Below are 17,230 nucleotides of genomic sequence, written 5' to 3'. Positions count from 1 at the left end.
ATATGTTATTAGAGCAGGAATTTGAGGCCCAAAATGGTTCGAGGACTTCAAGTTTACAAAAATAAGTTAGTGGCAGATTTAGATATACATTCTAGATCTTATGTCCTCCTATTGAAATACTCATTTTACTACTCTACAGTATAGTATCTTATACCTTATTTGATGCATGGCATCTTTAATTTCCTTGAGAGGCTCACCCAAAAGCAGGCTTTGGAATTAGTCTATCAGAGAGCTGATTGCTCTCTGGGACTCAAGGAAATCTAAAACTTGGCTAAAATCAAGGAAATCAAGGAAAATCAAGGAAATCTAAAACTTGGAAATCAAAGAAAATCTAAAACTTGGCTAAAATCAAAATGCAAATATAAATAACATTTTTATAGCTTGCATTGCTTACTAGTCGATTTTATACTTGAGGATTGTCATCAGAGAATCTGAGCAGTCTAGCTCCCGCCCTCATGAGGCTCTGTGGAGATATGCTCTCATTTTCACTGAAATTTAAAGTACTGTTTTTGAGTCCATTTTTTCTGCCAGAACAGTGTCAGTTTGGGGCCCAGAAACCGAGGTAGCAGGCATCTGAAGTGGGAACTGGAGTGGGGAGAGAGTGAAGAGGGAATCTGGGCTGTGGCGGACACTGGCAGTCACCCTTCTGTCCTTGTGTTTTCTGTAGAGTTTTGTCCCGGAAGACTCTGAAGCCACAAAATGTGAACTGGAGATGAACTTATTAAGTGAAACAGTCTTATCAGGTATTCTTCTAAATTATGTTAGTAGAATTTAACTTTATTGGGATTTTCCAGCTTACAACAGAAATGCAGATGTTGCATAAAAAAGTTCAGATGTTGCAGAAATGTATGTAAAGTGAAGATTCTTCATAATCCCTCTTCTGAAATAACCAGTATTAACAAAAATTTCTTCTGTTTGTATTTCTTCTCTCTGTAGCTCTCTTTTGATTTTTAATGAAACCATGAAGTAGCATACAAATGTTTGAAAATTACTTTTTTATCAATAATAATTTGTTATTTTATGTAGCATAGGCTATAGACATACATAGAACATAATGCATATTTTACTTAAATGAGTAATGTTCAACACTGTCCTAGGTCAAAACATATTAATAACCTTTTTAGTAGCTGTATAATTTCATTCCAATAATGGAACATTATTTAAATCTTTATTGATGGTAAGGTTATTTCTAATTTTTTATTATTACAATGTTGTAATGAATATTCACAAACACATACATAATCGTAAATTTCTCAACCCTTTTGTATTCAATCTTATCTTGGAAAATAACAACTGAAGAGAGTTTAAAAATGTCAAAGTGATAGTGATATCTAATTTGCATACCTTTTAGTTTGAGATTTATGTACATCACTTCCCAGGAACTTCTAAGGAATCCATTTCTATAGACTTTTTAGCATATTTTTCATAACATACTTCTTGTCTACTTCTTCACTTTTCCCAACACACTTTTGTTTCAGCAGCCAACTAGGTTTATATCTTCAGAACTTTTCTATAGCCCTGAGGAGGTTAATTTTCCTGTTAGAATTAGGATACTAGAGTCAGTTCATGAACTTCTGCCAAAATACTGAGGTTTTCTATATGCTAATCCCCAAATAATATATATGTTAATCCCCTAATCATAAATGCCTGAATTTAGATACAGTATTCTTTTTCTTTCTTTTTAGGTAAATGGATTATTAACTACATAAATTTGAAATTAAAGTCTGCATTTTATTGAAGGTATACAAGGGAAAAAGAGCAATTGCTTAACTGGAATTTTATTTGCATATTGTCATTAATTTTCAGTGTCTGCTGTCCATGGGTTAAATTTAGTGACTTCTCGGTGTGTTTCCTTTTATAGGAGAGGAAAATTAAAATGATAAATAACAAGACTAACACTTCCTAAGTTTTACTGTGTGTCTCACACCAGTTCTAAGCTTTTTACATGTATTAACTACAACTCCCCAAATTCAGTAGGTAGATATTAATATCTCTTTTGTAGAGGAAGGAGAGAAAAGACATGTTAATTAGCATATCTTGCATAAGGTTACATAGTAAGTAAGGGGTAGAACCTATAAGCAGTCTGATTTCCCTTATCTATCTACACTGGAAAGACTTTTGGTGGACAGGTGGGAATGGTCTTAGTGATATGTGATTTAAAATATTCCCTTGATTGTACACTGAGAATTATGGAATTATAGAATTTCCCCATAAAATTTCTCTACAGAAGGAATTATCCAATACAGTTCTTCACTTTAAAGCCTCTGTCCCTATTTTTTTTTTTTTTTTTTTTTTTTTTTTAATGAGCTGGACCTGTTTTTGTTGGAAAAAAAAAAAAAAAGGTTAGCTTTAATATATGGACAAAAATTTATGTTTTCCACCATTTTACTTTCTTCTTTAAGATTTTTAGCCCCCTAATGTCCAGTTTAAAAACATTAATTTGTCAGGTAACAAACTTTGTGTTAAGCCACTTTTTCTTATTTTATAATGAAGGGTAGCAAAATATGCCACCCCAAATATGCCACTTTGGCATAAGGATATTTTAAGTTAAGAACAATTATAAAGAGGGACGCCTGGGTGGCTCAGTTGGTTAAGCAGCTGCCTTCGGCTCAGGTCATGATCCCAGTGTCCTGGGATCGAGTCCCACATCGGGCTCCTTGCTCATCAGGGAGCCTGCTTCTCCCTCTGCCTCTGCCTGCCATTCTGTCTGCCTGTGCTTGCTCTCTCTCCCTCTCTCTCTCTCTGACAAATAAATAAATAAAATCTTTAAAAAAAAAAAAAAGAACAATTATAAAGATGCAGATGCATGGAACTAGAGGGTATCATGCTTAGAGAAATAAGTCAATCGGAGAAAGACAACTATCATATGATCTCCCTGATATGAGGGAGAGGAAATGCAACATGGGGGGTTAAGGGGGTAGGAGAAGAGTAAATGAAACAAGATGGGATTGGGAGGGAGACAAACCATAAGTGACTTTTAATCTCACAAAACAAACGGAGGGGTGATGGGGGGAGGGGAGTGGGGGGGGGTTATGGACATTGGGGGAGGGTATGTGCTATGGTGAGTGCTGTGGGGTGTGTAGACCTAGAAATTCACAGACCTGTACCCCTGGGGATAAAAATATATGTTTATTAAAAAAAAAAAAAAAGCAGATGCAAGAAAAGCTGCCTACCCTCCCCCTATTTGCCTAAAAACAAGACATAAATTTCAAAGGGTGTCACTCCTCTCTCTACCAAGAGTGACAATGGTTAATGCCCAGATTCAACTTCAGACCTATCAGCCCAGAGAGGGGACCAGAAGAATCTGCATAACGAACTTTACTAACTAGTCCTTTTCTCTACCCTCAGAAACCTGAAACTGGTTTCCTTTGTCTTGTCATTTCCCCACAAATTTGTTGTTCTTAGTTGAAGATGCTGTATAAGCCAGAGTTCTGAGCCACCTCTTAAGTTACTCATTTTTCCCTGGGTAATCTCCCATGTTTACATGAGGTATACATATTAATAAATGAGTGGTTTATTTCCTCTTGTTAATCTGTCTTTTATTACAAAAGTTCAGCTGAGAACTCAGAAGGTAAAGGGAAAATTATTTTTCCTCCTCTTGCGATACAATGTATTTTTGAAGTTATTTTAATTGTAACATGCTTTTTAGATACACATTCTTAAAAGTGTTGGTAAATAAGCTATAAATGGAGCCCTCCCCTTTAGCCTACCATTATACATGCTTATTACTTCTTTGAAGGTTAGCTTTGTGAATAGTTTTGAATTAACCACTTTTTGATGTTTTAGTAGCTAAATAAAACTTCATTTCCAGAATTTTTTCCTTTCCCTCCTAATGCCAAATTGTTACAATATATTTAGAAACTGAATTAATCTGATTAATTTTAGCACAGTTTTTGCTGGTAAAGAATGCTAATGAAAAGCCGTATATCTTTGAAGACAGTGAGGTTGATTTATGCCAATTCACAACCCTCGGTGGAGTGTACCACTTGGATATTTTGGAGCTTCCCCCGCAGTGTAAACCAATGAAAGGCTGGATGATTGTGGAAGTAGGTTGATTTTTGAATCAAATTTATGAGTAAAATAACTTCTCACACTTTTATCTTAAATGATCTAATATCTAATGAAATTTAACCTATTAAGGAAGCAAAAAGGGAAAACTAATTTTAAACAGTCTTGAATTTATAAAATTTGAATCCAATATTAAAGGAAAGAACTCTAAAATAATATGAATTTTAAAACTATAATTCATACATGTTAATTGTAAACCTATAGCACTATATTTAGATTGTGCCAGTTTGCTCTTAATAATGATAGTCTATTTAAGATGCTGACAAACTTTTTCTGTAAAGGGCCAGATAGGGTATATTTTCAGCTTTGTGGGCGTACCAGCTCTGTTGCAACTCTCAGTACAGTAAGACAGCCAGATGTAAATGAAAACTTTATTTACAAAAACTGGTGGTGGACCAGATTTTTCAGGGGCCATAGTTTGTGTACTCTGGTCTAGATCTGTGGTTCCTAACATGTGTTCCCTTGACCAAAAACATTAACATCATCTGGGAATTTTCTAGAAATGCAAATTCAGGGGCCTCATTTTAGTTTTACTGAATCAGAAAGTCTAGGGATGAGGTTTGGCAGTCTATGTATTAGCAAAACACACCTTAAAGTTTGAGAACCACTGGTCTGGATCCTTGATGTATAAAGTGTGGTCCATGAGCCAGCGGGATCAGCATCACCTAGAAATGCATAATCTGGTGCTTCACCTCAGATCTGCTGAATCTGAGTGTTAAGAAGACCCTCAGGTGATTCATGTGCACATTTAAGTTTGAGAAGCACAGATCTAGGTGATGGCACTATTGCTGATGCATGTTCCACACTCTTAGTAAGGATGTCCATGACAGCAGTTGTTAGATCATTTTTGAAGGACTTCCTCATTCCTGTTTCAGTAAATAGTAACATTTGCCCTGGTATTGACTTGGTTTATTTTAACTTACTTCATGGTAGGTTGTGTCGCAAATACACCCTCTATATTGTCATAGCCCCTTCCTCCTTCCTTGTTCTCTAGCCTTTCTGAATTCTCCCCCTCCCTCTCGTTCATCCTCCCCCTCCAATTCATTCTCCCCCCTCCCTGTCTCTCTCTCCTCTAGCATATCATGTACATAGACTGTCAGCCACTTCTCACTTGCAGTTCTACCATTAAGAACCTTGGTACTTTCTCGTCATGGAGTGGCATTTCTCAATTTTTTTTCCCCATTATCACCTAAGGAGCCTTTGTAGACATTTTCTTTCCTAGCCATCCACCCCATGAAATTTTAATACCATAGGTATACAATGTATTTGTGTATGTACTAAATATATAGCTGTGCTTTACACCTAAAAGAGTATAATTTATTTCATGCCCCCCCAAACTAATTTTCACCCCCTTGGGGATGATACTGCTATTCCTTTTCCATTCTCCCCACAAGTGAGAATGAACTTACTAGAGCATGCCTGGGGGAGATAACCTATCTGTAGCTACTTTGAACAGTCTATTTGAATCAGCTTTTCCTCTGTGTTGCTTAAAGGACAGTGGGGAGTCCAAGAAAGGCATCCCTTTGGTGAAGGTAGGCCTTCAAAATTCTTTATCAGGGCTGGGGTTTCTAAGAATTCATTCAAAGATTTTTTCTTGAATTTTGTTGGTGTCCTGATTTCACCATTCCGTGTTCTCCACTTGAGCCCAAAGTATCCTCTTCACAGTTGTTTTTCTCTTCTGCAACAAAGAGGTCTTCTTCCTTTTTTTCAAGTCTCTTTTCAATAATTTCCCACGTCCTCTAGAATTTTTACCCATCCAGTTTTTCCTCTATTTTTTACCATTCTTAATCTTCCCTACCCTTCCTTCCCTAGATCCTTCTCTGCTATGTTCAAACAATGGACAGATCTCCTCCATCCCAGAGAAATCTGCTGTTGACTTAATTTACTTTCTCTCTCCAGCTTTATTGAGATGTAATTGACATAAATCATTGTGTAAGTTTAAGGTGTACCAACGTGATGATTTTTAATTTACTTTCATCCATTTGTTTCTATACTTCTCAAAAGTATGTTTATACTCCTTTCCCTCTTTACCTACACACCCTAACCAAGGTATTAGAATATGGGATTTAGAGTCCTAGAGCTCTGTTTTTGAGTTGTAGTGCCTCCTTGAAGTCATTTTGTAATCTTTGGCAAATTATTTGATTTCTCTAAGTCCTAGTTATCTCTGTTAAATATGTGTTTTATAGGATTACTTGGAGAAATAAAATGATTAGTAAGTCCCAGCATAGAACCTGGACCAGAAGAAGAGTCTGTGATTCAGATTTGGTGATTATTTTCCTCCTCAATCATTATCTTTTAATTTTGTTGTGAATTTTTGTTAGTAATCTTTAGTAAATGAGACCAATCTTCAATACTTATTAACAATAACTACATATAGTTTACTCAGCAATATTTACATCTTTAATTGTTACCAGTCAGTGTCTAACTTGATATTATTTTGGTCATTTTTAAAAGATACTCAAAGAAGGATTGCAGAAATATATATATCCTCCAGAAACTACGGAAGACGTTGAAACAGAAAATGCTTTCCCACCCATAGAGGTGACACTTGAGGTTCAGGAGAATGTAATCTTTTTTGAGGATCCTATGGTTGCAAGGTGGGATGCTGAAGGTACAGCAATACTGTAATCAACTTTGATAATTATGTAATGAAAAGAGCTATAAAACAAATCCTTAAAACAGAAAATACAGTGTGTAAACTCCGCATTTCTAATCTTACACATTTCTGTGGCAACTCTAGTGTGTTTATTTTGTTTGCTCTTGATGGAAATGAATAGGGATTGGAGTTTATGTATTGAATGTTACAACTGTTAGTTCCTGAAGTCTTATATCTGCCATAATCTCTGAACAATAACTTACGTCATTATGTTTTAAAAAAAAATAGTTAACAAAAATAGCACCATAGTAAGACGCATGAATATAAATAAGTGAAAAACCTACTCTCTCCTGAAATGAGTACATAATTCAGATTGGGGTGATTAAAATTTATTTTAATGTTAATAACTTAGAAATTTCAAATCTTATTACAGACAAGTATTGGAGATAGGGAGTGGGCCATTAGGAAACCTGAGACAGATGAATACTAGCCACTTTTTGCCTCTTTATAACTTTTGATTGTTGAACCATGGGAAATTATTGGTTATCCAAAATGTGAAATAAATAACAAAATCAGAAGTACCAGCAGAGATAAGGATTTACTAATCTAAGGATTTACTAAGCTAAGGATTTACTAATCATTAACAAATACCTCATTTGGGGGCACCTGGGTGGCTCAGTGGGTTAAGCCTCTGCCTTCAGCTCAGGTCATGATCTCAGGGTCCTGGGATCCAGCCCCTGCATCGGGCTCTCTGCTCAGCAGGGAGCCAGCTTCCCCCCTTCTCTCTCTGCCTGCCTCTGCCTACTTGTGATCTCTGTCTATCAAATAAATAAAATCTTTTAAAAAAAAGATATTTATATTCTAGATAAAAATTATGAATTATAACAGTATAGTTCCATCAATACATTAAATTACAAAATCTGTCAAAATGAACTAGGTAATTTCTTCCCTTCATGTTGCTTTAGAAGTTTCATTTTTCCTTTAATGGTAATGTTTTTAAGTATTTACTCTGTTAAAAATTAGTCACACTAAGAATTAGACAAGTTATCCCACATGATTCAGGGAAATATAATGTGTAAAATTTGTCTCTGACTACAGCAGTAGTATACAACTCCAGTAATTCTTCCCATGGGGAAACTTTTTTCCAGGAAATACTAAAAATTGGAGAATTTATAGGTGATACTTTTTACCTTTAAAAATTTTTATTACTGTAAAAATGAGGAATTATGAATCTCTTACTTTGTCAATATAATTGTATGTATTATATTGAATTTCAGAGTTAAAAATAGTGAGTGGATCCCTCATGTGAGGAGAAAGCCATGTGGATATGGATAAGGCATTAGAGGGAAGGGAATGACTCGTGTATTCCATAATTATGCTACACAATAAGAAATACAGAATAAATGGGACACATTTCCTTCCTCTAGGAGTTTTCAAAGTTGTAGGGGAGGCAGACAAGGAAAAGCCACCTAATATGACACAGTAAGGTGCTGTGATAGGTAGAAGTGTTATGGAGCAGCCCAGGGGGTCCACCTGGAGCATCAAGCAAGGCTTGTCTTGGTATGGAATGTTGAACCGGGCCTTAAGAGACTAAGAACATTGGCATGCAAGTGTTTGTGCAGACGTACATTCTCCTTTTTCTGGCGTATATATCTAGGAATGGAACTGCTGGGTTGAATGGTAAATTTAACTTTTTAAGTTTTAAATTTTAATTTTAAATTTAACTTTTTAAGTTTTAAATTTCCAGTTGTTTTTCAAAGTAACTGTACTTTTACATGCCTGCCAGTATTATAGGAGGTTTCCCACTTTCACATCCTTGCCAATATTTGTGATCTTTTTTATTCTAGCCTTTCTAGTAAGTATGAAGTGGTATTTCAGGGGTTTATATTGTACTTCCCTAATAACATCATGTGGAACATCTTTTTGTATGTGTTTATTATCCTTTACTGGATTTTCTTCAGTGAAATGTTCATCCAGATCTTCTGCCCATTTTCAGATTGGGTTGTGTTTTACTATTAAGTTGTAAGAGATGCAAAAGACCACCTACATATGATTGTATTTATATGAAAAGTCCAGAAAAGACAGATCTTTAGAGACAGGAAGTATATTAATGGCTGCCTGTGGCTAGAGGTGAGAATGGGAGTAATTAACTATAAAATGGACATGAGGGAGCTTGTGGAGAGAATAATGTTCTAAATTGGATTGTGGTAATGGTTACACAACTGGGGGAATTTACTAAAATATATACTTAACACAGGTGAATTTTAAAGTTTTTTGGTTTTTATTTTTTTTTTTTAAACAAGATGAGAGATTCTCTAAAGGATTGATTACTCTAGGAAGAAAGGACTGTGTGTGCAGAGGCTCAGTAGATGATGCTGTTGGGGGAGGGGGAAAGCATAGCTAAAACCAGGTGTCAGAAGTGCAAGGGGTGAAGCCAGAAACACGAGTCTTCATTCTGAAGGCCTTAGATACCATGCTGAGGAGTTCGGATTTGATCCTGTAGCCAGGATGAACCTTCCAGCAAAAGTGGCTTTTTGTAGAGATTCTCTGCTGAATGTAAAAGATCAGTTTATACACCTTTGCAGTTATTTGGGTCATTCATCTCATTTTTTTGTATAGAAAAAATGAAACTGTTACTTTCTTCCTTATTATGAAGGTAAACATTGGCAAACTGACGGCATCAGTAATGTCTCTTACAAACCAGAAGACAGACTTATAACATTCAGCCTAGAAACGCTTGGCCCTGTTACCTTGATTCAGGATGCTCATATTAACATGCCATTCCAGTCATGGGAACTAACACCACTCGATGTGGATAAAGTACTTTTGACTGTGACTACAGTATTTACTACAATTCAAATACAAATTAAGGTACGTCACAGAGAGTAAGTCATATGAAAGAGGTAAACCGCTTGATGACAGTTAAAGTATGTCAAAGTAATCAGTCACTGGTGATTGACATATTGAAATGTTGCATGTGTACTTAAAATATACTTTGAGCCATAATTTCTAAATGAAATAGTGATTGGATAGGTAATAACATACAATAAGCAGGGTGCAAACTTGCACCCTTTAGTAGAAATAGGCCACTTAGTGAAGCTACAAGCCCGTTGCAGTTTTTGATCCACTCTAAAGAGGCTTCCTCTTTAAAACCAGAAGAGGAGGGTGGTTCTGTCACACAGTGGATAGCACATTGGACTTCTAAAACCAGAAGAGGGATGTGATCTCTGTATACCTTCAAATTGCCACTCTGCAAACTTTAAAACTGGGTAACTTTGCATTATTACCTTAAATCTTATATGTGTAAAAAAACTGTCCTTAAAAGTTGCAACATGACGAGCTATCAATAGCTACTGTAATTCAATGTGACCAGTGTTCTTAGATCATAACTCCTACAATGGGAGGAGAACTGAGAGATCTTCCAGTCTCTTGACTGTTCAGATAAAGCCCCCAAAAAGTTGACCGATGGACTGGTTGAGATAACGGAGACTTTATGGCTGACTTCTCCGAGCTGGCCTAAAGCATATCTGTCCTGCATACTTTTTTATACAGAATGATATAGAGCTAAAACAAAACAAAAAACTAGTATGAAGAAGCTAAAGGCTGGAAATGGAATCATGATGTAATAATTTCTCTTTCTTCTTGAAACTAGGAAAACCTCTGCCTGTTAGCATCAATCACACTAAGTAACAAAAAGCATTTCTCTATTTTGGAAGGAAAATGGATGACTCCGATTTCTTTCATTTGTGCTTTGAAAGAAGCTGGATTGAATATCTTCCCTAGTGAACACTCTCATTTTTATGTTGTTATAAATTATAAGGTAAGAACAAATCTTTCCAAATTTAATGTAAAGGACATTTAGAATGGTAGCCAGTGTTCAATGTTATGTAACTCTTCAGGTATGGCTTAGGTTTTCTATATTCACTTACACAGAATTGATTGGAAGGAATAAATGGCAGACCAGAAATCCAGAGTTCTCTCAAGTTTAATAATCTTTCCCAAGAAAGTAAGCCTCTAGTATGATCTACATATTTACAAATGGACCATTATTCACACAGCTGGTCAGTTAGTGCAAAGGTAGTTAGAGCAACTTCAAATTTCCTGTATTTTCTTTCTTCTTCCAGGCTGGATATATGTAAGATTTCCTAAAAGATTAAATGACTCAGAAATTTCCCAAACATAACAAATTTGGTGAAATTAAACACATAAAAGGACCACTGATAGAGAGAACCCACTTCCTTCCGTTTCTTGGGAGAGGCTCCCTGTCTGCATACTGCTTCATGTTACTCATAAGGCTTTAGTTAAATAAGATCCTTCCATGTTAAACTGTGTGTTCCATGAGGATGAGGACTGTTCTTTCATCACCTATGAGTCTAGTATCTAGCATACTCCTTGAATCAGATGTTTAGTAAATATTTATGATATATAAATGAGGCCAAAGTAGGCTCCAATCATGAAAGGTGTTCTTGGCTATAGAACTCTTCTGCACAAAACAGGTTAAAACATGCCAGAAAATGACCATATGGGTATATCTGAAAATAACATCATTAACTGTGTACATATGTGTAGGGGAAAAAAACCACCTGAGTTTTAGTAACTCAACTGCCAGTTACTCTACAAATGCTGCATGTAGTGTACTAGTCATCTCAGAATATTCAAGAATTTTTTTTCTGAACATTGTTTTAGATGCTTAAGATCCATTAGTGAATAAAACAAAGTTCCTGCCCTTGTGGAGCTTACATTCTAGCAGAGGAAGGCAAAAATATACTAGATTCTTATATTTTATATATATAAAAAAAAGGGAAGATCAAGAATCATAGGGCAAGATACAATATCAAATAGTATTGGAAGAGGGGGCCTTCACCAAGAAGGTAGGATCTGAACCAAACTTGAAGGTGGGGAATTTAGCCAAGTGGAGCTCAGAGAGCAAAAGGAGAAACAAAGAAGGTGAAAATGGGGTATATGTGGGGCATATGTGGGGCAGGGGGATGTCTGATCATAGAGGCCCTTGGTAGGTCATTGTTAGGACTCTGGCTTCTCTTCTGAAAGGCAGCTCCATTGCCCTGTCCTGTCAGGGTCATCATGTCATCTGACTTACATTTTAAGTGGATTTTTCCGTGTTAAGAAGTGACTGTAGGAGGCCAAAGATGGAAGACTTTTTGAAAGGTTTTATGATCAACTGTTTTTATATTGACAGGATCCTTTGATAGAAATGAAAGCTTATCGACAGCTGGCCCTGCTAAGTTCCGCTTTTGCATTTGGTTGGAGCAAGTGGAATATAGTATGTAGTTCAAATAAAGTTATAGTTAAGGTATAGTATACAAACCCCGTAAAATTACTTTGTCCTTCCAAAGAAGATACTCAAAAGCTAAATGAATGTAGGCCATGGTTTCTCCTCTTGAAAAGGTTAAAAAAAAAAAAAAAATTAACATTCAAATAGTTTTAAAACTTCATTTTTGTTTATTTTGTCAAAAATATAAAACCAAGCTATATAAAGGCTATACCTTCACTGTCCATTATGGTATCAAACACTCTGGACTTCAGGGTAGTGTCCTGACAGCTCTTTACATCAAAATGAGAACAGACGGAAGCTTTTTTCCCCCTCAGAGACAGGCCTCCAATTGAACTTTCTGGCACATTTACTGCTGCCTGATAAAAAAGATAGTGTAAGTGAGCCACCATATTTACTTGTATATTGTGTGTTTCTCCCACTCGAATATAAGCTCCTTGAGGATAGGATTTTATTGTTGCAATTGTTATTAATATGGTTTTTTCTTCTTTGTTGTTGTATCCCCAGCACCTAGAACATTCCCTGGCAAATACTAGCTACTCAAGAAATCTCTGTTGAATGAATACATTCATACAAACATGGTTTAAGAGCTCAGATGCTAAAGAGTGTTTCTTTTACATTAGCAATTTTGGGGACTGAGTTCAAATTATACTCTGCCAAAATACCTATTAGAGGAACTATTAATGGATTTCTCTAATTTTCTTTTCCTGTAGCTGAAGGAACACCTTAGTGAAAAACCTATTCAGAAACCTAATTGGACCCTTTTAATGTTTAGTGGTGACAGAGCACAAAGGCTCAAGATCAACGAAAACAGTGAGACATTCTCTGAAGCCCTTAAAGAAGAAACTGAGTTTCATTCTACTTTATATCACATGGTTAAGGATTTTGCTTCCCAAAAAGCCATGGAAAAAATTAGGAGCTCCAGCTGCCAGCTGATTGACTCTGTGTGCTATATGCTACTCTCGACCAGAGTGCTCAGCTATTCTTAATCCCCGCTGACAGATTTTATGCAGTGTGAAGAGTCAAGCAACCCAGAGCAAAATTAGGCATTTCTTCAAAAGCAATGTAATGAGTGACTATATTTCAAAAGGTTATTAAAATCTAATAAGCATTTTGTACTCAAATTTTATTTTTTAAAAAGTGGGGTTTTTTTCTTATGAATATTTGGCCCACTGAAACTTTCACTTTTTACTCTATTTGAATAAATTTTAACAAGCAATATGTAATATCTCCTCCTCAAAAAGCTCACTAAAAATCATAGGCAGGCTTCTTCCCCATTGTATTTTAATCAGAGAGGAACTCACAGAAAGAAGGGATGTAAAATATCTTGCAGTCCTTCTGAGACCCTGTGGTTCAACGCTATAATTTCCCAGCTAAAAATCACTAATTTACAGAGTTCAGATACTAAAACTTTAAAAATCAAGACACATACATTAAGATGTGCTAAGTCACACTGGTGGTGGTCCATTGTGTTGGAGTCTGGTGAATGGCCACAAGATTTGCTCTAGAGACATCCAGGAGTCCCCATCTGGTATGGGAGCAGCATCCACAGACTTCTGGAATAATCGTCCTGTGAGGAAGCTCATCAAAGCTGCAAACAGCACAATGAATACAGCAGAAATCCAGAGCGCCTTATTCGCCTTTCTGAAGGAAGTCTTGAGGTTTGTCGCCCAGGCAGCTACTGTGTCATAACTTTAAGGAAAATACAAATTCAGAATTTGGCAACAGCAGCATTTTGTTTTGCTATTTGTACTGTTGGCTCCTTTTGCCAACAGTACCAGTCAAGTCGTCCCTCTGCCCTACCTACCACAAACACCGCCTTACAATAAGCTAGGAATGTGACCTGCTGTCTTGGTTTGGCCCACAATTTGCCCCACTCCCGCCCCAATAAGTTTTAGAATTAGAGAAATGATTTAAAGTTAAGAAATGCCATGGTGATGATCTGAAAATTAGGTGACTCGGGCATTAGTTAACTCCTAACAAGAACAGTTGAGTATCTCATTATTTCAATCAGGTAAGGCAACTAACATTTTTGTGGAGTATGATATGTGTGTATATACACATGCCACTTATTTCTCACCATACCTGGGACTTCTGTTATATTCAGGTGTAAACCATTTTTAGTTTAAGAAATGAGACACAAAGAAAAGCTTATTATAACATCACCTATGTCTTAGCATTTTGCATGTTCTGCTACTGTCAGCCCTATCTTTTAGGTGAAGAAATTGGTGCTTAAAAGTAGATGAACTTGCCTTAGGCCATCTGGCTCCAGAACCAAGTTCCTAACACTGTGACCTGTGGTCAGTTCAGGGATAACTCCTGTAGACCATGTGAAGTTTGGTTTTTTCTCTTAAATTTAACATTTGACAGGTCTTTTAGTACCTTGACTAAGATTAATACTGTTAACCCTGCCTCATTGTTCCCCATTCCACAGAAATGGGATCATTAGCAAGCAGACAACTTACAGTGAAGAGCCATCCCATTTTGACGGATTATTTCTCTTTTCAGAAAGACTTGGCTTTCTTGTCCTTTCTGCTATTTCTTCTCCAGGTGGTTCTGAGTCATCTTTAGTTCTATAAATAAGTATTAAGTTTAAATGTTTGAAAGTATGGATAATATACCAGATTTATAAAAATACTGCAAATTTTATTGTATCACTAAAGCGGCTCTCAAGTATTTGTTTTGCTTTAGAAAGATTTGATATATAATTCTAAAATCAAATCACTAAATTTTTATTTCTAGGAATTTAATTTTAAAAACTTGCTATATTTAGAAAAATATGTTGTAGGAAGTTGGGATATTAGCCAGGGGATGAGTAAAAAGGAGACATTTACAAAGAACATGTAGAAGTTCATCAATTATCACCACTAATAATTAACCAGTATTATTAAAAAAAATATTATTAACCTGTGATTTCTTACTCTGCTTATGTGTAGTAACCATACTTTAAAAAACAAAGGTGAATATTTCTTCCTCTGTTTTTTACTCAACATATGGTAAAATTTCTCTCCTTCTACCACATAATATATTAACAGTGGATTTTATGCTAAACTGAAGTAACATCAAAGTGTCATTGCTTCTTTAAAATCTTAATTTTAAAAGTGTTTATTCAGTGAGCTGGGAAATAGAAATTGGATCAAATATATTTTAAATAAAATCATATTATCTAAAGAGTTGTTCCTTTAACCTGAACAGAACTTGTTTCATTATCATGTTTACTGATGAATTCCTAGTTGGACTTGAATTTTGAAATTCCAAGCTCATAATGCTCTCACTATTACCAAAGGCAAATGTTTCTGAAAGTCATTCTTTTTTTTTTTTTCTCTTCTTGGACATCTACAGGGAATGTATGTGGCTGGTTTTAGTTTTTAAAGGAAACCTGGCCCAGGGTGCCTGCGTGACACAGTTGGTTTTAATGTCTACTCTTGATTTTGGTTCAGGACATGATCTTGGGGTCGTGGGATTGAGCCCCACATTGGGCTCCATGCTCAGTGGGAGTCGGCTTTTTCCTCTCCCTCTGCTCCTCCTCCTGCTTGCCTGCTCTCTTAAAAATAAATACATAAAATCTTTAAAAACCCCAAATCCTGAATTCTTGTAAGACTCTCAAGACTTCAGTTTTTTGTTTGCTAAGACTTCTCAGTAGAAATCATGCCATATTAACCAAGAGCAAAAAATAGACTGTAATCTTTTGAAGAAAACCGATCTTTAACCCAGATCAGAAAAATCCATTATGTTAACTCTAAATCTGAAAAGGGGTTTCAACACATGTAGTAGGCTCCCAGGATTATTTCATTTCATTTATTTATTTTTTAAGATTTTATTTATTCATTTGCCAGAGCAAGAGTGAGCACAATCAGGGGACCCGGCTGACAGAGGGAGAACTAGACTCCCTGCTGAGCAGGGAGCCCAATACGGGGCTCTATCCCAGGACCCCAGGATCATGACCCGAGCCGAAGGCAGATGCCTAACTGACTGAGCCACCCAGGCATCCTTCTTAGGATTATTTTAAAAAGAAACATAAAACCTGAGGATAGGCACTACATCTTACTCATCTTTATACCATGAACAGACACTTCTCCAAAAAAGATATACAAATAGCTAACAGACACATGAAAAAATGTTCCACATCACTAGCCAGTGGGAAATACAAGTCAAAACCACAATGAGATACCACCTTATACCAGTTAGAATGGAAAAAACAAAACAGGAACCAACAAATGTTGGCAAGGATGTGGAGAAAAGAGAACTCTCCCACTGTTGGTGGGAATGCAAGCTGGAACAGCCACTCTGAAAAACAGTGTGGAGGTTCCTTAAGGTGTTAATAGAGCTACCCTACAACCTAGCAATTACACTACTAGGTATTTACCCCAAAGATACACACATAGTGAAAAGAAGGGGCACGTGCACCCCAATGTTCATAGCAGCAATGTCCACAATAGCCAAACTGTGGAAGGAGCTAAGATATCCTTCAGCAGATGACTGGATAAAGAAAATGTGGTCCATTTATACAATAGGAAATTACTCAGCCATCAGAATGGATGCACACACACACACACACACACACACACACACACCGAGTTTTACCTACTTGAGTTCACATTTTTCTTCTTCAGCATCCGCCCAGGAGTAGGTGCTAATAAATCGATGTAATGAGGGACGATGTTCACTCTGCTTTGACCCCAAAATACGCCTAAGTAAAGATGATTAGAGCCACTTGTCATATACATCTGTAGCCATTGTCAATTTATTTCCGACTACCTGAATTATTACAAAAATTATGTTCTATTTTTGGTTGGCACATTCACATATTTCATAGTAAAATTCCATGATTATACACCTATTTTATAATTATTGTGCATATATACTCTGTGCAAATCAAGTGTCACTTTATTACTTATTGCCAGCATTTTACTTCAGTCAATTATAAAACAGTAGGGTTCCCAAAGAGCAACCAGAAAATGACACTTACCAGCTGCTTGATCGCCTACCGAATCGGTCATTTTCCATCCCAGCCACCTTTAAATTTCAGATGTTAGAGAAATAATGAAATACGAATTTAGTGAAGTTTATGTTTTTGTTATATGAAAATGAATATGCTTTTGATGAAGAACACTTAGGAACTTGCTTACCATTCTTGCATTTCCAATATTTCTGGGCAAAGAGGCAATGGTCACCCTTCGGAGCGAAGATGGCTACCCAAAGAGGGCAGAAGTACATTAGAAAACTATTAGTATTTTATCATTGGATACAACACTAATGGATATCCTTGTACATAC

The 17,230-nt window shown here is 36.2% G+C and overlaps 2 protein-coding genes across 5 annotated transcripts in view; one reads left to right on the top strand and one right to left on the bottom strand.

Annotated features, from left to right (window-relative positions):
• LOC111159950 (cancer susceptibility 1) overlaps positions 1 to 13,065 on the top strand; it is a 53,572-nt gene extending 40,507 nt beyond the window's left edge. Inside the window, exons 8-14 of one of the 2 annotated variants that reach the window (XM_022522658.1) lie at positions 668 to 743; positions 3,886 to 4,046; positions 6,523 to 6,679; positions 9,321 to 9,535; positions 10,317 to 10,484; positions 11,862 to 11,975; positions 12,668 to 13,065. In XM_022522658.1, the coding sequence (XP_022378366.1) occupies positions 668 to 743; positions 3,886 to 4,046; positions 6,523 to 6,679; positions 9,321 to 9,535; positions 10,317 to 10,484; positions 11,862 to 11,975; positions 12,668 to 12,943 (1,167 nt within the window). In that variant the 3' untranslated portion in view covers positions 12,944 to 13,065. The remainder of the gene's footprint in view (positions 1 to 667; positions 744 to 3,885; positions 4,047 to 6,522; positions 6,680 to 9,320; positions 9,536 to 10,316; positions 10,485 to 11,861; positions 11,976 to 12,667) is intronic. The other variant, XM_022522659.1, reaches the window with a different exon arrangement.
• Positions 12,102 to 17,230, bottom strand: part of LOC111159949 (lymphoid restricted membrane protein) — a 46,579-nt gene continuing 41,450 nt past the window's right edge. For all 3 annotated transcript variants that reach the window (XM_022522655.1, XM_022522657.1, XM_022522654.1), the window contains 5 exons: positions 17,084 to 17,146; positions 16,924 to 16,970; positions 16,543 to 16,644; positions 14,420 to 14,527; positions 12,102 to 13,646 (listed from right to left, as the gene is read on the bottom strand). In XM_022522655.1, the coding sequence (XP_022378363.1) occupies positions 13,403 to 13,646; positions 14,420 to 14,527; positions 16,543 to 16,644; positions 16,924 to 16,970; positions 17,084 to 17,146 (564 nt within the window). In that variant the 3' untranslated portion in view covers positions 12,102 to 13,402. The remainder of the gene's footprint in view (positions 13,647 to 14,419; positions 14,528 to 16,542; positions 16,645 to 16,923; positions 16,971 to 17,083; positions 17,147 to 17,230) is intronic.

This window comes from Enhydra lutris, unplaced genomic scaffold (genome assembly GCF_002288905.1).
Source record: "Enhydra lutris kenyoni isolate GAN:26980312 unplaced genomic scaffold, ASM228890v2 scaffoldscaffold72, whole genome shotgun sequence".
NCBI classification, from domain to species: domain Eukaryota; kingdom Metazoa; phylum Chordata; class Mammalia; order Carnivora; family Mustelidae; genus Enhydra; species Enhydra lutris.
Note: the sequence above shows the minus strand (reverse complement) of the source record. Positions and strands in the feature narration are given on the sequence as shown.